Source organism: Schistocerca gregaria, chromosome 3 (assembly GCF_023897955.1).
Source record: "Schistocerca gregaria isolate iqSchGreg1 chromosome 3, iqSchGreg1.2, whole genome shotgun sequence".
Lineage (NCBI taxonomy): Eukaryota > Metazoa > Arthropoda > Insecta > Orthoptera > Acrididae > Schistocerca > Schistocerca gregaria.
This window is the reverse complement of record NC_064922.1, coordinates 538,650,473-538,675,185: the sequence shown is the minus strand read 5'-3', so window position 1 is coordinate 538,675,185 and position 24,713 is coordinate 538,650,473. Positions and strand designations below refer to the sequence as shown.

Here is a 24,713-nt window from a genome sequence, read left to right as displayed (position 1 = left end):
CTGTGGTATTCACCTGTATGGCATTATCTTGGCGGCAAAACACAATGAAAAAGTTATTGGCTTGCTACAGTGCTCATTCTCGTTACCTACACACACTAAACAGCATGGATATGAGTGAAATTGCTCTTAATGCTTCTGAAGTATTCCAAGTCAACTAAATACAGGAAATAAATACCAACAGGTCATTTTAGAACATTTTTACATATCACTTCATTCTCATCCCAACCCCTAAGGGTAGGAGGTTGTCTTACTCCCATAGTACTTTTATACAAAAAATATGAGTCATGTATACACCAAATATGGTTTAAATTGCTCCAGGCCTATCTGAATTATGCTTTTATCTTACACTTTTTCACTCTCGCCCTCAGCTTAGGGGTGCTAGGAGAGTCTTATAATCACAGTAACTTTTTTTTCGAGCTTGTATATGATATGTTTGCCCAATATGCTAGAAAATACATGGATGGGCTGATACAAATAATGAGTATTGTATATATAAAATTTGGTTGCAGTTTCTTCAGATATTCCTGAGTTATGCTTCTATGTGGCACTGTCTTTGCCTACCCTAACTCGACCCCACCCTGGATGATAGGTGGTGCTTACTCACTTTTCAGAAAGAAGATATGTGTGCATCAAATTTGGTTGAAATGGATCTAATGGTTTAGGATGCGATACAGAAAACAACACCCCCCCCACACACACCTCACTGGTGCCTTCCTCCATTTTATATTGTTATATATTAGATAACTATTGCAATTTCACTTGGTTAACAGGTTTGGATGACTTTCAATTAAATGATGGAAAAAGTCAAAGGTCATACAGAAAAGATAAAAAATGATAACTAGAGACCAGATTATATGCATCATATAAACCTTAAAATATGCATGCAAACATACATGAAAAATGCTTAAAATGCATTAAAAGTGTCAAAATATGCAAGATCAAATAATAAAAAAACATGGTAATTACTGTGTGCATTATATCTCAAAATCAAACCTTTGCATATCAATTACAAGAAAGAGCACTGCCTACACAAAAAAATCAGTACATTTAGAATGCTATCATTTTCTGAATACTTTCTGGTAGATGTTAGGAAGGAGACCTTTTGGAATTATTTTATAAAAATTTGCAATGGGGATGCACACCACTTTTCAAGAATTGTTTCTTCTTTGCTATTGTTGTTGGTAACAAGCAGATGTGATGCAAGTGAGACGCACTGAAACTATTGATATGTACAGAACAAACTTCGAAAGATATCGCACGCAGAGGGGCACACTCAAAAACTTCATGATATTTTATTAAAAAATACTATCATGAACTTTTTTTATTTTAATTAATACTATTGGACCAAAGCTTCATTTACAATTTATTTTACATTTTTCTACTATTGTAAACATAAACAATCAAGTACTGTTCCAAATGTTTGTTAGTGAGATTGTGTCTTCAATCACTCAAAACATATTTATAAGCAGAAAAGGACCATCCTACATCAACTGAGGTAACTGGGCAGTATTTGAATTTGGGTGCTATGTTGGCACTTATTTTTTCTAATATAAGTTCACCCATCCCATTAATAAAACTATCAATTTGGCACAAGGGCTCAAAGCCTGGGTTATTGTTTAAAATTTTTTCAAACTTTTCTTTAAGTTTTCTTGGGAATACTTCCAGCACTGAGGAGTTTACTAGAATAATTTTATTCATTAACTGAATAGATTCATTTAATGACAAACCTTGAGTTTCAAGCTTTCTAATACCCGCACGTATATGGGAGAAGTGAGTGCTAATCACAGCAACCCTTTTTTAATACCAGAATCACTAAAAGCTTCATATCACTGGCAAACTGCCAAAGTCTCTGCACTATCAAAGTCATTTACTACCCCCCTCCAATGGCCTTGAAATGTTCATTGTAAAACAACACAGCTTTGACCCACATATCCCAACGAGTTACCACAGCTCCGGGAAGTAAAGGCGCATTTGGTAGTTTTTCTTTATAGGTCTTGATGCAAGCAGGAGTGTTTAGAAACATTTTCTTTGTGAATGAAATCAGTTTATTTACATTCACAAATGTGGAACATACTTCTTCAGCAAGGCGATGTACTCCATGAGCAAAGTACATCACATGAATCAAATTGGAATAAAATACTTGGTGGGCTTTTCCTGCTTTGATCATAGAGGGAGCAGCATCTCAAATATACACAAACACCCTTTCAACTGCAGTAGATTCTGGAAATATTTTTCTAATACCCTCGTTCACAAATCTGGTTATCATAGAAGGACTTATTTTTTCAAGTTCTTTGCAGGCCACTACGTAGGAAGAATAAGGCTCTTCTTTTAAACAACCAACAATAAAATTTGTAATGTAATGGCTATGAGAGTCTGTAGTTTCGTCAACTGAAATCCAGATAATGCTGTCCTTGAGTTCACTGCGTTTTTATTCCAGAACATTTATGTAAATTGTTGGTATGTAATTTTTACGCAATGTTGATTCATCTGGTACATTTTGATTTAATCAATATTTGCACAGGATGTCTTTGAGGTTAGGGTTTGTAACTCTGTGAAGAGAAATATTGTTAGTGATGAATGCTTCACATAGATCCAAGTTAAACTGACTTTTCTCGTTATCTTTGGACAAATCCTTGCTACTATGCCTTGCTGTTGTCAGAAATTGTTGTTGTGGTCCTTTCTTCTGCATTCCTGCGATATGAAGACTTGTCTCAACATGCTGGTCTATTTGAAACTTTCTTTTGTGCAAAATGTTTCTCTCATAAACTTGACAATATAAAACAATTCTGCCATATATAAATGTTCCAGGATGGTCAGCTATCCATGAAACGATGTTTCTTTTTATGGGCGGCATAGTGCACAACACGTTGCATTCAATACATCATAAACACATTCAACTGTGTACAGGTAAATAGAGAGCTTAAGTGAAACAATGGACGTGCTACTAAAATCTTGTATAGTTTAATTTAATTGTTGCTGGCGGTTACAGTATGACAGCGGAGGAGATTAATCGGGGGCGCAGGTGCAGTAGAACTGACTTGTCTGCCTGTTCCTGTTTCTCTTCTGTAATGATTTCTCTAAGCAGTGGCCTCTCGGTTAGTGGCTGAACGCACTTCTAGGTCACTGTCAATCTGTGAGGCATCAAAACTAGATTGAGATAGAGACTGCCAGTCTAAATTTTTAAAATATTGTAAACATAGGGCAAAAATATGCATCATCCCTAGTGTTTAGTTAAAACATGCAATAACCAGTGAAAAGGAACCAAATATGCAAATGCAACAGGTAAATACATATAATCCGGTCTCTAATTATAACAATACCTGTTGTTCTTATGAACCAACATTTAACTTGTTACTAAGTAATTAAGAGTTCCATTAATTTCTTAAGTTAAATATGGTCTCACTTCAATGTGCTGTGAAGGCTGTGATTTAGCAGCCTTCGAGTTAGGGGATGCTTCTTCTTGCTGTTCCACCGAGTCCCCCGGAACTGCCACAGTGGTATACTGAACACCATCCAAAACACCACCTTTATTGGGGCCACTGTTGGAATATTAAAAAAATTGAAACTGAAAATGCAACATAATAGTTAATTCTGACATTAATACTATTATCAGAGATCCAATCTAATGTCAGATGATCTTTGTCTTGGTCAAATTTGTTCTTTAGTTGTGTTCACATAAACAAAATCACTAATTTCTCCACACCAGCTGCAGGCATTGCAATACAAAAATTAATGAAATATTAATGTATACTGTGGTGGATATAAATACAAATACAATTCAGCATCATACAAATAAAAATTAGAATGCAAATTTACAATACTGTTCCACAACAATTTTTAAAAAATGCAGCTACACTGATCAGCCAAAACATTATGACCACCCAACTAATAACCAGTATGTCCACCTTTGGTAGGGATAACAGTGGCGACCTGTCATGGCATGGAAGCAATAAGGCATTGGTAGGTCGCTGGAGGAAGCTAGCACCACATCTGCAGACACAAGTCACCAATTCCCCTAAATTCTGGGGAGGGGGCAATGAGCTCTGATGACATGTTCAGTCACATCCCAGCTGTGTTTGATCAAGTTCAGATCTGGTGAGATGGGGTGGGGGGTGGGGGGTGGCGGCACGTCAACTGAAACTTGCCACTGTGTTCCTCGACCAACTCTACTGCCTCCTGGCCTTGTGACATGGCACATTATCTTGTTGAAAAATGCCACTGGTGTCAGGAAACATGATCATCATGAAGGGGTGTACGTGGTCTACAACCAGTGTACAATATTCCTTGGCTGTCATGGTGCATTGCACGAGCACCACTGGACCCATTGATGTCCATGTGAATGTTCCCCAGAGAATAATGAAGCTGCCGTCGGCTTGTCTCTGTGCCGCAGTTCAGGTGTCAAGAAGCTCTTCCCCTGGAAGACAACGGATTCATGTCCTCCCATTGGCATTATGAAGAAGGTATCACGATTCATCACACCATCAACATTCTGAGACTGCACCAATGTCCACTGCCGTTGGTCACGTGCTCATTTCAGTCATAGTTACCAATGTCATGGTGTTAACACTGGCACAAGCATGCTTTGTCAGCTGTGGAGTCCCATCATTAGCAGTGTTCAATGCAATGTGTGTTCTGATACACTTGTACTCTGTCCAGCATTAAAGTCTGATGTTAGTTCTGTCACAGTTTACTGCCTGTTCTATTTTACCAATCTGTCCAGCCTACAATGTCCAACACCTGTAATGATGTGTGGCTGCCCAACCCCATGATGTCTGAATGTGGCATCATCTTGGTTTTGCCACAAGTTCAAGACAGTAACCACAGCATTCCTGGATCACCCAACATGTTGTGGAGTTTCTGAAGAGCTCACGCTGAGCCTCCGGGCCATCACAATCTGCCCTTGGTCAAACTCAGTTAGATGGTACACCTTCCCCATTTGACATATGGACAGTATGCACACTGGTACTACATTCATCATGCAAGTGTCTTACTGGCACTCAATCCTCGTCAGGTGATGCTGATCAGTCTACATACTACACATAAAAAGATTTTTTTAATGTGTTTGGTATATGTGTTTATGTGCTTAATATGAATGAATAATGAAACTTATCAGGATAGTATTTTCCCAGGTAGATTTAAAATATTTTACTGTCAAACCACTTCACAAAAAAGAGATAAAATAACAGCAAAAATTACTAACCCCTCTTATTATCGTCAGCATAAAAATATGAGATCATATGTGACAGGATTTATAATTACTTAGTACACAAAGTGCAGTAACATACTGATTTTCAAAAAGAACTATTAATTGAACAGACTACATTTAGCCTGACAGAAATTGTATCACAAGCAATAAATTATTACCATTGGTAATCTTTTGTGACTTTGCTAAGGTTTTGATTCTGTGAAGCGTATCCTCATGTGAAAGGTAAAAAATTATGCATAAAAAGACACAGCAAATTCATGGTTTTTATTTTTTTATGTTCGATGTCAATCAGATAGCAACAGGCAATTGAAATTTGAAGCATTCAGTAATTGTGTACCATTTATTGAAACAATATACGTAACTGATTTCCAGTCTCATTTGTCACAAAATACAAATTTTGCCCTCCTTGTAGATGATACGAGTATAGGAATAAAGTAGAAGAACCAGTCTCCTAACTGAAAAGCACTGATAAATGGGCATTTCAGTACTCCTTAAAGACCTATACATGCTATTAAACAATCTATTAAAATACTGAAAGACATGGCAACTTTTGAGGACTACATGTAGATCACACACTTAATTGGAAAAACTACATCCTAGAATTAATAAAGCACCTTATCTCAGCTAAATTTGCACTACATATGCTTATAGTTCCATTTAAAATTGGAGAAATTAGTTTATTCTGTGTATTTCCATTCACTAATGGGTTAGAAATGAGATCTGTTTTTCCTTTTTTTTCAGTGGCATGTTATAAGAAATTTGGCAGGTATTATTTCTAGGCCATCCCGCAGAGATTGCTTCAAAAAACTTGTTACTTTGGCACTTCTTTCACACTAGGCATGATCATTAATGTCCTTCCTCATTACGAATATTTTTTTTCTCAATAAGTAGAGCAAAACATTAATCTACATCACTGTAAGCCACCAAATGGTACACCAATACTAGTCATTCCATTTCCTGTTCCACTGAAAAAGAGAGCTTTCATATGAGCCCCAATTTCTATTACCTCACCATCTGGTCATTATGCAATATGTATGTTGGTGGCAGCAGAATTGTGCAGTCAGCTTTAAATTCCAGTTCTCTAAATTTTCTCAATAGTGCTCCTTGAAAAGAATGTCACCCTTCCTCCAGGGATTCCCATTTGAGTGCCCCAAGCATCTCCGTAATATTTTTGCATTGTTCAAACCTACCAATAACAAATCTAGAGTGGACAACCTCTGAATTGTTCTGATGTCTTCCTTCAAACCAACCTGGTGCTCATGCCAAACACTTGAGCAGTATTCAAGAACAGGTCACACTAGCATTCTACATGTGGTCTCCTTTACTGATGAACCAAATTTTCCCAAAATTCTCCCAATAAATTAAAGCTGACCATTTGCCTTCCCTATCAAAATTCTTATATGCTCATTCCATTTCATATTGCTTTGCAACATTATGTCCAGATATTTAAACGATGTCACTGGGTCAAGCAGGAGAACACCAATGCTATATTCAAGTATTAGGGGTTTGTTTTTCCTTCTCATTCGCATAATTTAGTTTGTTCTATATTTAGAGCTAGCTCCAATTCATTACACCATCTAGAAATTTTGTGTAAGTCAACTTGCATCCTCCTACAGTAACTTAACTTAGATACATTACTGTACGCCACAGTATCATCAGCAAACAACTGCAGATAGTTGCCCACACTGTCTGCCAGATCATTTACCTGTATAGAAAGTAACAATGGTCCTATTGCACTCCCAATGGGGCACTACTGATAACACCTTTGCCTCTGATGAACACTCACCATTGAGGATGACATACTGGGTTCTATTACTTAAGAAGTCTTCGAGTCAGTCACGTATTTGGGAACCAGTCCTATGTTCATACCTTTGTTAACAGTCTGCTGTGGGGTACTATGTCAAATACTTTTCAGAAATCTAAAAATATGGAATCGGGTTCTTGCCCCTTCATCTATAATTTGCAGTCTATCATGTGAGACAAGGGCAAGCCAAACTTTGCAGATACAATGCTTTCTAAAACTATATTGTTTCGTGGACAATAGCTTTTCAGTTTCAAAGAGATTTGTGATATTTGAAATCAGAATATTCTCAAGAAATCTGCAGCAAGCCGATGTTAATGATATTGGTCTGTAATTTTATGGGTCCATTTGTTAACCCTTCTCCTACACAGGAGTCACCTGTGCTTTTTTCCAGTCTCTTGGGACTCTGGGCAATAGATTTATCATAAATGCAAGCTAAGTAAAGGGCCAGTGCTGCAGAGTACACTTTGTAAAACTGAACTGGGACACCATCCTGGCCTGATGACTTATTTGTTTACAACTCTTTCAGTTTTTTCTCTGTGCCAGGGCTCCTTATTACTAAGTTGTCGCTGCAGAACTCTGTATGATCGTCAAACGAAGGTATGACACTATGTTTCTCCTGCATGAACAATTTCTTAAAAGTAAAATTCAAAACTTTGGCTTTCATTTTGCTATCTTCTAATGCCACACCAGGCTGGTCAATACCATACTACCATACTAGGGCGAAAAGTATACTACCCAAAGCCTTCAAATGTTTAACATTAGTACAAAATTGAGTCAGAGAAAAATCCAACCATATGCCAGAGCATGTAAAATACCATACATACACCATAGTGGAGTTTAAGACTGAGTTAAAGAACTTACTGTTGGGCATCCTTAAAATTAATGTGCAAGGTTATAATGTTGTTAGTGGCTGCGCAGTTTGCAGCGCCATGCCACGGATTACACGGCCTCTCCTGCTGGAGGTTTGAGTCCTCCCTCAGGTGTGGGTGTGGGTGTTGTTGTTAACATAAGTTAATTTAAGTTGTGTGTAAGTCTATGGACCGATGACCTCAGCAGTTTTGTCCCTTAAGAACACACACACATCGTTTTAAGAAGAAGATGATGTTAAACACCCTAATCTTCCATCAAGTTCAGTAATTTCATTATATTGCTTTTAAATAAAATGTACATCCATGATACTGTGGATAATTATAAGGCAAGAAGTAATTCTGGATATAAACTTTCGACTTGATGATTACCCAATGAGTGATTTTATTGCACACCAGGTGGTAACCAAAGCAAATGCAAAGAATAATAAACAAAATTTTACATCAATAATAAATACTATCTGCCAAACCAGGATTCCTCTTTTTGTCTCTTGTGCCAGCTTCCAGCACAGTAACTTATGTTGACAGAATATCATAAAATCTGTGAAATGTGCTGGAGATGAAGTCATGGTATGGATGGATATTAAGCATAATGTATCATCATTACTATGTATCTCTGCAGAATTGTCAACTGCAGGAGAACATTATTTCATCAAGATATCACATTATGTTCAAGTTTCTCATGGTAAAGTGCATTCTGACTTCATTTCCATAGACAAATATTACCAACTCCACAGATGTGCCCACACTGCTGATGCAATGGAGGGAGAGATCAAATGAATGGAATGGTCTGCATATCACAGAAATGCTTCAGAAACTCAAATGGGCATCCCTGGAGGGAAGGTGACAGTCTTGTTGAGGTACATTATTGAGAAAATTTAGAGACCTGGCATTTGAAGCTGACTACAGAATGATCTTACTGCCGCCAACAAACATTTCACATAAGGACCATGAAGATATGATATGAGAAATCAAGACACATATAGATAATTGTAGATGGCTTGACAAGGTGGCCCAGTTGACAGGCTATCAATGGTATGTGCACTTATACATCACCAATGATGAGTTGTTTCTTACTGGTTATAGCATACATGAGCTGAACTGGCAAGCACTGGCACTCATTCCTCTTTACATATGAAAAGCAATTTTCTCGAGCATGTAATTTTCTCTATGTTGAATCAGTGTTACTGGAAGTATTTGAAATGATTAGAGATGGTAAAACTTTGGAGGCTGGACAGATTGCTTGGCTTCTAAAATGTAGAAGAGTGATACTCTAACTAACTGTGTTATGTAATGTTTGAAAGAAATAGCAGAAGTAATCATTCATAAAGACAGTAATGCTAATCTGCATAGAGAATCTGTGATTAAAAAACATACAGGGTGAAGTATCATATTAAAAACTGAAGGACTAGTGGTGTCCATGGGCCTTCTTCACACTGTGTAGTATTGAAATGTTCTTGACAGATGCTTGATTGCTAATGTTACCATCCAATGTCCTACAAAAAATATAAAGGGCACTCCAAACACATTAGATGTATCATAAATTTAATTATTTTTATTTATTTCTCCCTGGATATTAGTGTTAAGAAACATCATTTTCTCTGAAAAATATTACCACTGTATTATGTATCCACAATGGTCATGGCCTCAGAATTTGTGATTTTATTGCATTATTCAATCTCCTTTCATCATTTGTTTTATAACAGGCAGTGTGGATTTTGGACTGACAGCATTAACAAGCTTAAAGGAAATAAACAAAAGATTAGACATGTGTCATTTAGCCCCACCCCACAAACACACACTTAAGGGATTAACAATTTCCTCTACTGAGGTACTTTAGGAAAAAGGAAATAAAAATATGTAATTTTAAAATAACAAAAATAATAGTCTTCACCAATACAAAATTAGCAGCATGTAAATGCTCATTAAAAAACTGAGCACCATGTTTACATGATTGTACAGGTAATATCATAAATGTTTTCAACATTTTGACAATCTGCTATTTTGTGTGTGTGTATGCATGAAGACAATGAAAAACAAGACAAAAATACATACTCACACGCGTAAGTTAACTCTATTTGACAGTGAAAGGTATAAAGATTACCACTCCCTATATAACTGAAGTGTTGAGTGGCCAACAAGTATATAACCAAGACCATAATCATTGCTGAGCTTTTTGACAACGCCCTTTCTTAGAAATACCCAAGTAACAAAAACCACACATGCACAAACACACGAGTGTATAAATTTATATTGTCCAACCTGGTTACATTGTTATGGCCACAACATTGCCATACCTGTGTATGTTTTTGTTAGTCAGTTAGCTCCAGATGCTTAGCAATGATTTAATGTTGTTTATGTCCTCTTCACCACTCAGTACCTCAGTTTTATGGTGAGTGGTTAATTTTATTTGTTCCATTTTTTAATTTTGTCCAGAACTTGCCAGTACCATAATATACACTATCTACATCATAGGGCACTTAATTATTGTTGTTATTGTTGCTGCTATAATGGTGTCAGAAAGTTCAGCTTCGCAAATAGTAGGAAATGCATAAAATGGATTTTGATTTTTCTGTGCAGTAACGCATTTTGTAGTGTGTGTGTGTGTGTGCGTGTGAGAGAGAGAGAGAGAGAGAGAGAGAGAGAGAGAGAGAGAGAGAGAGAGAGAGAGAGAGAGAGAGGGGGGGGGGGTGGGGGGGCAGGGGGGCAGAAACCAGTTGACTTTTTCATTGTATTATATAGTCTTATACTGAGCTATTGGATGTAACAAGAAGTCAGAGATTTGTTTCTCAGTCAACTGCAACTGTCTTCTCTTTTCCTTCCAGTCTACAGATTCTTAATTTCACGGCATGCAACTCATCTGACTATTAGCATACAAATGTGCAAAGCTGATTTCATTGTAATTACAGGCCTACACAGTTTTATGAAATTTAATACTATCCTGGTTGAGTTTTGGATGTTTGTAACTTGTTGCCACAGTATTTTCACACTGGGTCTTCTGTCCATCTTCATGTGAATACTGTTGAAAATGCATCAGATCCCATATTCAAGATCTTGACGACATATGCGTGATGTACTCAGTTGACGTTGTTCGAGCGCAGGCACCTGTGCTGCAAGTTATAACGCTGCACTGTACGCCCTTTATGGTGAAAGCTCACCCCGGTATCAGATCGATTGCTTTCACATGATAAAATCACAAAATGATGGCAACTACACATAGCATGAAGTTTTTCTATTATGAGATGAAGTATTTAATTGGAAATCACCATCTTGATTGATAAGGGACTCAGACAGTTGTTTAGTTTCATTGAATTTCATCAAATGACTGGTAAAAATTCAGTGTTTGTTGATAGCAGACTTGCTGGCTTGGTGGAGGCAATTATGCTGCTGGTCTTCCAAGGTATGATCCCAAACAATGTGCATCAATTGCTGTGTGTAAGATTTGCAGCACTTGCACAGAATCCTGTTAACACCTGCCTTGTGCCACTCTAAGTCATCTTTGATATATCTCAAAAGTGCAAAGATTTTTCATAGAGGATAAAAGATCACATTGACCTTATGTCTTCTTAATATTCTACCTTTTTCTTTAGAAACATTTCCAAAATATGGTAGATAAGTTGAAATCTCGTCCTCTTCCTTGTTCTACGATTTGTACTTCTGTAGCACCCTTTGTGCCTGCCAAGATGAATATCCACTGTTCGGGAAAACAGTTTGTACATGCTCAAGTTCAACTTGCAGATTTTCATATATGAGATGGTATAGGCTCTGTTGAAGACCCTGACTATATCAGTAGGTTAAAGCTCAATTACATAGTTGGTTTCAAAAAATAACATTAAAATATCCTTTTACACTTTTAGTATATTTGTAAAAGATGATCAAAAAAGTGATTTTCATATGTCAGTATTTGGAATGTTTCCCTGTTATACAAGAAGAGCCAATATTACTACACAGATTTACTGCCAAAGTTCTGTTAAAAGGAATGAAATAAAATCTAAATTATAGAGATATGTATATATCTGGTCTAGTACACAACAAATGCATAAACAAGCTGCAAGCTGATTATGTCTACTATCACTGGAAAATAAGTTGACTGATTACAACTACAGTAGAGTCACAGGCCATGCTATTTTTAGGAAGAAAATAAGAAAAAAGAATAGAAACCACACAAAAACAAAATGTTATGAGGAAGAAATATGAACAAACCTAGTAGATGCACCACGCAAGAATGAAAGAACTCCAGAACGTCGTATTTCAGATGTCTGCTGACCACTGGCAACAGTATCTCGCTCACTAACTGCACCAGTAGATTTCCTCTTGTGAACAGGACTATCAAGCCAACACAATACTGAATATTATCTTGATATCATAATTAAGAATGGAGGCAATAAATTGTAAGATTGAGGTTTTAGTGTACTACGGTTAGTCAGATAAAATTAGTAGTAGAGAGGCACTGTACCACATGCAAATGTTACAAGCTACTGTATTTAAACCTTTTACTAACACAACAAACAGTATGCTTAAAGACTGCCAATTAAATACTAGAAAAAAGTAATTGTCTTTTCCATTTCTGTCTTGTGTGGTGCCTCTCTAGATCTGATAGATAGTTACATCAGTCCTCTAAACAATGTTGTTTAGCATTTCCTAACTATCTATGAATGCGGTAACAACAGTGAGACTGGTCTTATGTATGGCAGGATATCAACTACAGATGTGATGTGAATAATACAATTGTTTTCACTGAGATTGACCTGTCATAAGCATACGCAGTGCCATTTTTATGAGATGTGAATGTACACTTGTTAGTAAATTTAGCTATAATAATTACAGACATTTGAGAAGAATTACAATTTTTAGCACATGTCCTTAGCATACCACTTTAAGTAAGCTTGATATGACAAAGTTTACAATAAAGAATTGGTCAAAAAGACTGCAATATTGGGACTAGATCATAAGAAATGTATAAAATTAATGTCATAAACACAAGAGTGAATGAAGGATTTAATACTTCAAGCAACAGAAAATCTAGGATGGAAAAACGACAGTATGAAAAGAAACAAAACATATATACATGCGTAAAATGCGCGCGCGTGCGTGCACACACACACGGCCACTGATGTCTCTGGATGCCTAAGTCTTAATCCGCAGAGATGACAGTGACCATATGAGAGTGAGTTATGCATGTGTGGATAAGAGTGTGTTTTGTTTTGTCTATGTCCAATTAAGGACATAGTCTCACAGCTCATAATTTCTAACAATTTTTTTAAAATGTGCTGGCCTTCCACGCAATACCTTCTCCATGCAGAGAGAAGTGGCAATTATTTTTATATTGTGATTTATGTTCCACACTAAGGTAACAACTTTAATCTAAATGAAACTCACATTCTGTGATACCATTACAAAATGTACGATACTACTATGAACTGCAGTAATAATTTATCTACATCATGGCATGAGATCTGGCATAGGCTTAATGTCTGCCTGACTGTCTGTTTTGCATGGTTACTCTTTATTAATATTGAATTCAGGAGGGCAAACTGAGGTTGCTTAGAGACATCCCAGACATTTATAATCAGCAGCGCCCAGGTAAGCAAGTAATCTAGAACTTAAGTGTTATTGCCTTCATTATGAACAAAGGGTCCATATTTTCAGTTATTTGTGATAGTGTACTCTTTCATTGAAATATTGAACCCAGAGCTGTGCTGAATTATTTACATGCATTTATCTTCTCCTCAGTAGCACTAAAATCCTTGGTGAGCCTTGGCTTCTTCAACAATCTTCCTCCATACTTCTCGGTTATTTGCTGCTCTTTTCCATCCCTGGACTCCCATACTGGTAATATCCATTATCATCTTATCGATCCATCTTCTTCTATGTCTCTCTTTTCACCTAGCTGAATGGATCACACCTTTCATAATTTTCTTTGGAATTCTATTGTGCCATTCTCTCCACGTGTCCAAATGCATTTGCTGTCCTAAAATTTCCAGTTGTTTTTGGAAACTGTTGCTATTTGTGATTGCCCACACTGGTAATGATAACCAAGATCTAACATACCGTAGCAGCTACTTTTTTCCCCTGGAATGGCTTTTGAAAATTTATGTAGAAGTCAAGTGATCTTTCATGAATGCATAATACTGCCTGTATTCTATTACACAATGGTAGTTTAGTTTTAAATAACAACACACAATTAGGGCATAGGCAGAGGGTGTATACCAGCAACACACATTATCTTGTTGCAGAGCATGCTCTACAAAATGACTGTCATGACCTTGGTGTCTGTTTCAGCCCACGTGCCATCTGGATTCTGCCCAGATACCAGTTTCTAAGAACTTCGCGGGTGGGAACTAGCACTGCAACATGTCCTTGGTTGTTGCCATCCACCTGTCCTTACTTTCCATCAATTCCTTCCATCTCTGCATTTATTCACAGTAACTACTCCTTCCTTCATTCCATTTTAGTTTTCTACAGCTGTCATTTCCTGACCTGTCTCTTTCCGCCTTCCCCCTCCCATCTCTGTTACATACAATGCACGTAGCTTTTCACTGTTACTAACTCAGGCATGATGTTTTAGTAGTAATATCTGTCTTGTATATTACCCTGTCTTCCACCAATAAATAAGCTCTCAGGTTTCCAAATCTCGCCTAGTGCAGTCTTTAACAATCAGTCTTTCCTTCTCATGCTGTCTGGTGAACCTCCTCTGACCCAGGGTTCTGGGTGGCTTTTCTGAACTGTACCCCTTTTCCTAAGCCTCTCCAGTCCTTTTCCTTCGCCCCTCTTTCTTCCCCTTCATTTCTTCTGCCACTGCCTCCGAAAGCTTCTAAGAGTTAAACCTTTTTGTGTGTGTTCTCCTGCCGCTTGGTGAGTAGATTTTGTATCTATCCATTTACATTGTAATACATAATTAGTGTTAATCAAACAATGGAAAATCCAGGATGGAATGTAACAATATCATGACAAGGAAAGTTGCTACTCACCATATAGTGGAGATGCTGAATCACAGATAGGCACTGGCCTTAATGACCAAAAGCTTTAATTGTGAGAGTCTTTTTGTTGTGCCTATCTGTAACTCAGTACCTCTGCTCTATGGTGAATAGTGACTTACCTTCTCATAATACAACTAGTGTTAGACAGAATAGATTGAAGAAGTAACACTCTAGGAAACTGCAAGACATCACTGATGATCATAACTAACTATTACTAACTGCTTAGTACTTGAGCTACAGTGTTAGGTGAATGATTACCTTTATTCATTCCATTATTTGTATTTCATCGAAGATTTCCAAATATCATACTACTTATATACAATTAGATATTACTATTAGTCATGTGAGATACTTGTTTCGTGTCTTCAATTACTTGTTAGTAAAGTGATAATTTTACAAGCAGTGATGAATGAAAGATAGCAGCATAGCCATAGGGTATCACTGGGAGCTGATAAACAGAGCAATTAAGAAAAAAAAAGTGTTACCGGTATGTAATTTTCTTTTAGTGAAATTGGATGACAAAAAAAATATACAGGACTTTACATGCAGTCATTCAGTGGAATAAGAGATATGTATGTATTCTTTTTACAGTAAGCTGGTAGTAGTAATATCTGATCTTCAAAACTGTTAGGATGGACAGTTTTCTTACAGTTTACAAATTGTGAAGGGGTGTAATAATACAGATGCTTTGGTCCGAGACCACTTGCAGGGTTCTCACAGAAACACAGTGAAACCCCTATTTTATGTTCCCATGTGGTCCAGACTCTAAAAACGCAAAATTGAGGCTAATGCGTAACTGAGGAAAATGTTAAACCCCCCAAAATATGAGCAAAAACATATGTTATTGGCATATATGTTTAAAAATTGGAATCCTTTCCAACACTTTGTATAAAATATAAGTGAAGGAAATTAAATGTACAATACAATGTTTATACAATAATTTGTGGTAATGAATTTCATCAGTTCTTAAAAAATCACAGATGTGTTACAGCAAGAAAAATTCATAAGAAAATTGAAACTGGTATATGGATACAAGGGAATCAAACTATTTCTGACATGCTACGACCACAAATTATACGTTCAAAACAGGTTTTTATTTTGAGAGATCATCCTTTGTGCTGATCCCCCCCCCTCCCCCCCCCCCCCCCCAAAAAAAAGATGAACATGTAGAATTACGCCAAAAACATCACAGCTGCCAAATGGTTAAACCATAAGCGTACATGCAGACATCTGCTTCATGAAAAGTTTTGTCACCAATGTTGTCACAGTTTAATGCTTCCCAAGACCATATTCCATATGCTCACCACCATTAGAGTGTTATTTTAGTGACACTACAAACTTATTAGAAGTCAGCTCAGTGAATTTCTGTCACTGTGTAAAATATAAATCTGAAAGAAAGGTTAAGTGCTACAGTTTCTTGTCTCACTTTCTGTCACCGATGCCAGTCTTTACGATCTACAGTGTGTGGTGCGTCTGGTGCAAAGTATACAGGTGAATAGTGTATGTAGTTGTTGCAATTGTATCATGTCAGATTTCAACATAAAAGTCTTTAAAATGTGCTACCACAAAACCCTTGTTCTATTTGCGTGTGACATCTCTATCACTGCACATCATCTGTATGAAACATATGTTTTCAGCACTTCACAAAATGCTTTCACCCCTACCTGCACTCCTGCTGTTGAAGGGCCACATACCCAGTAGATGAGCTCATTTTACATGTGTTCGTGTGGTTTGGTGGCTGCACTGACTGTTGGGTGACTTAACAAGTCGCCAGCCAATAAGAGTTCACTAGCTGGAAATGGGTAACGTTTCCTCGATTATGAACAATCATATGCTTCAAGACTCAGTGTTTGAATTTAAAAGGATGATAATTGATATTGTTGCTGAATACAGTACATTGGAACTACATGCAAAAAGATGAGACTGAGTTACATGTGACACAAGGAAAGATGGTGACTGAGCCCATTCATTACATATTGGCTTTGTCCAGAAAACTTTGTGTTATCAGTCTGCAACCTAGCAGTAGTTGTATCATAATTGTGTGGTGAAGTTGAATGTTGCAAGATGTGTTGGCAACACTGATTGTGGATTACACCAGCATTTTCTCTCTCATGTCTCCCCTTTCCACAGTGGCTTAAAATACTGCCTTAACTCCACCATCACCCGTGGTGTGACCATCTGTATTTTGTGCCACTTAACTCGTTCAGTCACATAAAATGTCGATTGGAAGAAAATGGGAGGGAGTCAAGTGAGGCATCAAGTAAGAACTTAGAATCGAGATAAAGCTTACTAGGAAGAAATGTAAAATCAGGGAATTTTTAGCATTGATCTTATGGGTTTTTCACTGGGGCTACAAATTGTAGTGTACATGAAAAATCTAAAAGTTGAGGAAACCTTTTTTTAATTTTTTTTAAAAAAAGAAACTTCTGTGAAATAAAAACAAAACAAAACAAAAAAATCAGGCAGCCTTTCCAAATGTGTACCTGTATAAAACTGGAATCAGCTGGTGGTTAACACTCAACAATGTGTTGCTCTATCCTATGCACTGTAACATGCTTGGATTTTCTGTGGCATGCTATCCACAAGATGGTCAAGATGTTTGTTAATGCCAGTCTGTCCCACTCCTTGATGCTGGACCTTCTTAGGTCATTTATCATTTTAGGTTGATTGCTGCAATGGTGCCTGCAGGCTGATGATGTCAGCAGATATTACAGGCCAGGCTATTCAGTTCACTCTTGTGTCCTTGAGGAAGGTGTGCACAAGGATGAGTGTTGTGTGCTCTCATGAATTATTATCTTGAAAGATGAGCCCATTGTAAAATTGTTGACTGCAGGGTTCCACAATAGGTTGAAGGATCCTGGACTGATTCTGAACAGTTTTACAAATCACCATCAATAGCTATGAGAGATTTCCAACATCTGTACATGATTCTGAATCAAAACATGATTGCCCTACCACCTCACTGCTGAACCCATAGGACTGTATGCCGAGACTGCATTGGTACCTGGTCAGCACCACACTCTTCTACTACAATCATCAGACAAATCCTGCACTTGTCAGTGGAGATAACCTGATGCAGTTTATCCAGGCTTCGTATCAGGTGTTCCCTTGGCCATGTTTTTCACATACCATAGTCCTGGAGGTTTGTACTGATTGTAATGGATGCCTAGAAGGCAAATTAATTGAGTGGAGGCAGTTCCGCACTATCTTGCTCAAAACAAATCTTTCAGATGCCTCCAAAATGATAGTATGCATTTGTGTTTCACTGTTATTTGGGTACCTATAAGCTTTGATTTGTAGGTAGCAGTTGTCAGATACTGGTATTATGTGTGGACATCCAGAACACAGATTGTAAGACTTGCATGTCTCATGATATTGGTTAAACGTGCTAGCACTGTTACACTAGAGTACACAAATTTCGTGGGCAACTTCTTATGCAGACAACACTTCTTGCTGTAAAGTGACAATTCATACATTATCTAAACTTGGAATGGCCCTTCAAGGCATGCTGACAGACAGAACTACATAAAGACGCCATACTGCCCCATTCACATTTTAAGAAAGAGTTTACTCTTCTGAACTGCACTGAAAATGCCACACACACACACACGTAGCTACATTGTGCCACACAATCAAATTGTACTGGAACTTCCCTTACCATAAATTTAGAAGAAGTTGTAATGCACCAGAAGTCCAAATGTATTGTCTAATAACAAATGAACTAAAACATGTTTGACAGGTTCTGTCTATATAATTATTTAGTAAAACAAGAAAATCGGTAATAATTTCTGAGGTAGCTCTTTAAAATAAATACTGTATTTAAAAGAGACAAACAGAAACTTGACCAGTCACAAAATTTCTATAAAGCTACGTACCAACTTTACCAATATTTGAAGATCATAGTTCCACAAGTTATAAATAATGTATATCAAAATGACAGAGCTAGAACTGTTTCAGACCCAGAAAACATCAAATGTTCCACTGACATGCTTTTCAAGAGCCTTGAAGAAACTATGTTAAATACTGAGAAACAATAGCATCTGGAACAGAAATGTTTGATCTTTCATCAGGAAATACAGCCACGCATGAATGTTTTTTGACATGCCTTGAGCTATGACCAACAAATTTTGTTTATATCTATTTTTCCCAGCTTTGCTAGACCAGAAGCACTGTTAGGTCACTATGTTTGTCAGGACTGTAAGAGCATTTTGTTTGTCATTAGAATTGTACCAAGAAAATGAATGACAGCACCATGATTTGGCTTAGTTATTGAAAATGCTTAAACAGCCCTTCTGGTAGTGCAAAAGGTAAGATCTAAATGACACACATTTTTACTCTGTCAGGCACATCAAATCAATGAAGAATGAATAAACAGCACATCCTTGAAAAAAGTTTTGTCACCAAATAAAATGTCAGTGTCACTCAATAAGGTCAAGGAGTAGCACCATGATAGGTTGAAATGAAAAATCCATGTGCCTCTGAAAATTTTGGCTGCACAGCTCGGACAACTGCAAGTGGATATAAGACTGCTTTGATTTGTTTTGTAAGTGCAGAGGAAATATTTTTCTTGTGAGGCATCTGAGGTAAAACGAATGTTGCAAGACAGTCAGAGCTAGAACTGTTTCAGATCCAGAAAACATCAAATGTTCCATTGACATGCTTTTCAAGAGCCTTGAAGAAACTATGTTAAATACTGAGAAACAATAGTGTCTGGAACAGAAATGTTTGATCTTTCATCAGGAAATACAGCCACGCATGAATGTTTTTTGACATCATGCTATATATGGTATCAGTGCACAAACTGATGAAACATTAATCTATTCACTGAAGTTGCCTACCACTCTTTCGGTTGCTAATCTAAAAAATTTATATGAAAACATTTTGATATGAAATAGTATTTTCTCTGTAGTTATTTTGCGAGCACTGGAGAGGTACAATGTGGATGGCATAATGGCTTCAAATCTTATATCATTTTGAACTCAAATAGAACATCTTCCATTAGAAATATGCTAAAACTTCCACCCTTTAGAAGAGTATGAGAGCTGTTCAAAAAATTCTGGATCATTCGTAATTTCGTGCCAATGGTGTCCAGCAAGAGGCATACCAAGACTGCTTCTGAAGTGGACATGACACTGGGAGCGGTGTATCAATTGTGGAGGAGAGTATTTCAAAAGAGACCATGCACAATAAATAAAAAGTAGATGTAGAAACATTTTGTGGACAAAGTTCCAGAATTTTCTGAACAGACCTCTTATGCAACGTTTTGAAACTTCTTGGCACATTAAAACTATTTGTCAGACCAGACTTGAATCTGGAATCTCACTAGTCCAGCACATATTTTTAATCTTCTAAGAAGCTACAATCTGATAAGTTATTGTGAAATTCTCAAATGCACGCTTTTCCCACTTACATTTACAAATAAATCAATTACATTAGCATTTTGTTACGGACTTCACCTACTGCTATAGCCCACATACATATAACACTGTCCATTTTCCTAAATTCTGCTTGTGTACTATGGTGGTTTCCATCTTGGAAAGAAAAACAGAGAAACAAAAAGAACAACAAGAAGATTTATAGCATTTATGACAAATTAGATTTATAAACTCAAATGAAAGATCCACATAGTTATCAGTCTTCACGTGATGTACAATATTGCTGATATATATTTAGTTCAGGGAGAGGCATGAGAAGGGGGTGCCGAAGGGAGGAAAATGGCAATGGAGATGTGAGGTGGGAAAATAAGAAAAAGAAACTAAGAAAAACTCCAATAACGGATTTGTGAGTAACTGTTTAAACATCATGATGATGGGATGCAAGTTAAGGAATTACAGTCATGCGTCACTTTCTTGAAGTACTTTGATTTGCAGTTCTTTTACTAAGTCTTCTGGAATCAGGTTACACAAAAGATATAGCTGGTTTTGGCTACTAAACTGATTGTGATACCATTTATATGACCCAAGGTTGAAAGATACAATAGCAGGAACCGTATGATGACTTTGAAAATTGTGACGATACAATTTATGAGACACAAGGCTGAAAAACATAATAAAATAATTTTGTTTAGAGGATGGTCACAGTGTCTCCATAAGGTTCTATGCCTAGCCTGTCTAATTCTGATCTGACTTTCCCATATAATTTTTTTTTTTTTTACTGAACACTGCACGCGATTTCAAGGTGATTTATACTGATAAACTATAGCAGACACCTGTCTTTATCCTATTTCTGGCAATTTTAGGCCATTTTTTATTTCCCTGGTTATTTGATTATCTCTGTTTTTGCTATACTACTTGTTTTATAAAAATCTTCTTCTAACGTCCAGAAGTTCTCTTATCATATCACTGCAAGCTAAGTTACTTTCTACTGATTAATAATTGGTGTAAGGGAATTGTTTGTAGTGTAATTTGTATAGTTTGTATTTGTGTTGTTTGTTTGTAGTGTAATTTGTATTGTTTAATCTGCCGTCATGTGTGACAAATGTGGATGTTGTCGTAGATTAGAGAGCACGGGAGTGAAATGTCAGATTGTGGGTTGGTGTTTTACTGGAGAGATTGTGGCGGTGAAGTTATTATAGTGCCAGATGAGGCTCGCCAATGGAGTTGTAGATTATGTAGCCGTGACAAGAAAATCGTGGAACAGGGAAAAATTCAGATAGACTGAAGGCAGAAAGAGACATTGGGAGATGGCAACAGGTAACAAGCTGTAGTCAGAAGGAGAAAACCTCAGAAATCACTTTTCAGATTCCAGTGAGCAAATCAGTTTGATTTGTTACCTGAAGTAGAAGAGCCTCAAACAGTTTTTGAGCAAAGTAGGGTGCAGCAGACTCGTAGTAACAATTGTAATGCTATGTCGGAAGTAAAGTCAAGCAGAAAGAAAAAAGAGTCCCGCTGTTAGGTAGCAGTCACGGGAGAGGTGTAGGTCAGTTGCAACAGGATAGGCTAGGAGTCAAGTACCAGGTCACAAGCGTTGTGAAACCTAGTGCTAAGCTTAGACAGGTTACAGAAAACCTAGGGGCCTTGTGCAAAGATTTTGATGGTGAGGACCATGTTCTTATGGTAGGAGGAGCAGGAAAGAGCCTGGCTAGCAATTCGGACTATAGTATTAGGTGTGACGTGGATGTAATAGGTGCAGCAACAGCCCACACTCGTGTGGGGTTTGTGGATGTTTTGCAGCACCATGACCAGCCCTGGGTTAATACAGCTGTCAACTGAGTTAACAGAGAGCAGGGAAGGGGGGGTTTACTGTTTACGGAAACTAAATCTCATAATTGTGCTGTGCCTGTTGATGCACTTGGGAGGTGGGGTTACACTAATCATGGCCTGCACCTGAATAGGAGGGGAAGGATAGATTAGTTGATCATCTTGCAGAAAATGTAAGGGGGCACACATGCACACAAGACAAAATACCTGTGATTACTGGAGTCACAGGGACACATTTTTTAGGTTAGAGTCAGGTTACAGACAGAGAATATTGAAAGAAATTAAAACACAACAGTGCCATAATATCTGTAGCAGTATCCAAAGAAATAAAATCTGTGTGTTTCATCAGAACATTAGAGGACTGAAAAATAAGATAGATGAGTTTCTTGTATGCCTAGAAAATGGGGTAAATTCTGAAGGTATAGAAGGTATAGAAATGTCTCTCTGAACATCATGTAACTGCAGGGATGGAGAAGTTAAATTTAAGGGTTTACAGATTAGCATCTTATTTATGTAGAGTCCACATGGAAAAAGGAGGAGTTACTACTTATATAAAAACTGGACACAAAGTCAAAAATATTGAGACAAATAGTTTTTGTGTAGATCAGCCTTGAAGCATGTGTTTGTGAGTTGCTACTGCAGTATACTTCTATAGTAATTGTAACAATCTACAGATCCCCCTAAGGTAACTTTCAGCTATTTAGGAAAAAATCTTGCAGCATTATTGAGCTACCTGTCAGGCAAAAAGCAGCATTTAGTCATTTGTTGTGATTTTAATGTAGATTTCTTAAAAGATACGGATAGGAAAAATGAGCTTGAATCTTTGTTTGGTTGTTTCAATCTAGTATCTGTTGTAACTTTTCCAACTCATGTGCAGCAGGATAGTAGGTCACTTATCAATAACATAATCATAGACAGTTCTCAGGCAGAAACAATTAATGTGTACCCAGTTGTTAATGGGCTATCTGATCATGATGCACAGTTAATGGAAATAACACATATAGCAGGATTCAGGCAGGTTCATACAAGGCAGGGAGGCTTAATAACGCGAACAGGATACAGATCTTTAAGAGAAGCCTAGAAGAGGTAGAATGGGATGATGTATGCACAGAAAATGATGCCGATGCCAAATTCAGTTTATTCCACGATAAATTTGTCTCAATATTTGAGAGTTGCTTTCCTGAAATGTTATCCAAAAAAGCCATTACAAAGTCAAGTAAGCCATGGATTACTAAGGGAATTAAGATATCGTGTAAGAGGAAGAGGGAAATATATGGAGAGGCCAGAATAAGTCAGGATCCAACGTTACTTACTTACTACAAAAGACACTGTAATATTTTAAGGAAAGTCATTAACAAGTCAAGAAGCTTGTGGGTTCAGACAGAAATTAATAATGTGGATAATAAGATTAAAACTATGTGGAATATTGTCAAACGGGAGATGGGGCAGCCTGACAGTGCACAGCATAACATAGCAATAAAGCTAAATGATGATGTTGTGAGTGATAATTCACAAGTTGCAAGTATTTTTAACAATCACTTTGTGAATATAGCAGCAAAAATAGGGTTAAAGGGTTAAGTTGAAGAAGCAAAAAAATATGTTTAAAATGTTAGTCCCCAGGACTTTAGGCAGTTAGAAATAGCACCAACATCCTTCATTGAAATTAAGGGAATTATAAATGTATTGAACAGCAAGAGCTCATGTGGTGTTGATGGAGTCTCTAACAGAATTTTGAAGTGTTGTTCTAATTTAATAAGTGGAGTCCTTAGCGATATATGTAATGCTTTGCTGGCAAAGGGAATTTTTGCAGAGAGATTGAAATACGCAATTGTCAAACCTCTTCATAAGAAAGGGGACAAGAGTGACTTAAATGATTATAGACCAATCTCATTGCTCCCTACATTTTCTAAACTATTTGAAAAAGTTATGTATTCCAGAGTAGTCTCACATTTAAGTGAAAATAATTTACTCAGCATGTCACAGTTTGGATTCCAGAAGGGTTACTTGACTGAGAATGCTATCTACACATTTACCCATCAAATAGTACAAGCCCTAATAACAAATTATCGCCAGTAGTTATTTTTTGCGATTTCTCCAAGGCATTTGACTGTGTGGATCATGTCACACTCTTAGAAAAACTCAGGTTTTATGGAACTGAAGGTTATGCATACAGCTAGTTTGAATCATACTTAATGAACAGAAAGCAAAAAGTTGTGCTGAATAGCACAAATAATGTTGGGAAGGTGGTAAATTCTAATGAATGGGGAGTTATCACAAAGGGAGTCCCACAGGGTTCAATTTTAGGTGCTCTGCTGTTCCTTATTCATGGGAATGACCTCCCATTTAACGTTGAGGAATGACCTCCCACTTAACGTTGAGCAAGTGGAACTAGTACCTTTTGCAGATGACACGAGTGTTACAATAGATCACATTCCAGAAAAAATAGCTGAAGATTTTGTTAAGGATGTCTTTCAAAGAATTATTAAGTGGTTCTCAGAAAATGGACTCTCCCTTAATTTTGAAAAAACTCACTGTATCCAGTTCTGTACACCGAATAGAGTCATACCAACAATTGATGTAGCATATGAACAGGGCTCAATTAACAGGTTAGATTTCTACAAATTTTTGGATGTTCATACTGATGACAACTTGAGCTGG

The 24,713-nt window shown here is 37.1% G+C and overlaps 1 protein-coding gene across 2 annotated transcripts in view; it reads right to left on the bottom strand.

The window, feature by feature from the left end:
- Positions 1–24,713, bottom strand: part of LOC126354444 (1-phosphatidylinositol 3-phosphate 5-kinase-like) — a 294,219-nt gene that overhangs the window by 19,006 nt on the left and 250,500 nt on the right. The window contains exons 24-25 of one of the 2 annotated variants that reach the window (XM_050004130.1): positions 12,080–12,202; positions 3,404–3,539 (exon numbers count right to left, since the gene is read on the bottom strand). In XM_050004130.1, the coding sequence (XP_049860087.1) occupies positions 3,404–3,539; positions 12,080–12,202 (259 nt within the window). The remainder of the gene's footprint in view (positions 1–3,403; positions 3,540–12,079; positions 12,203–24,713) is intronic. The other variant, XM_050004131.1, reaches the window with a different exon arrangement.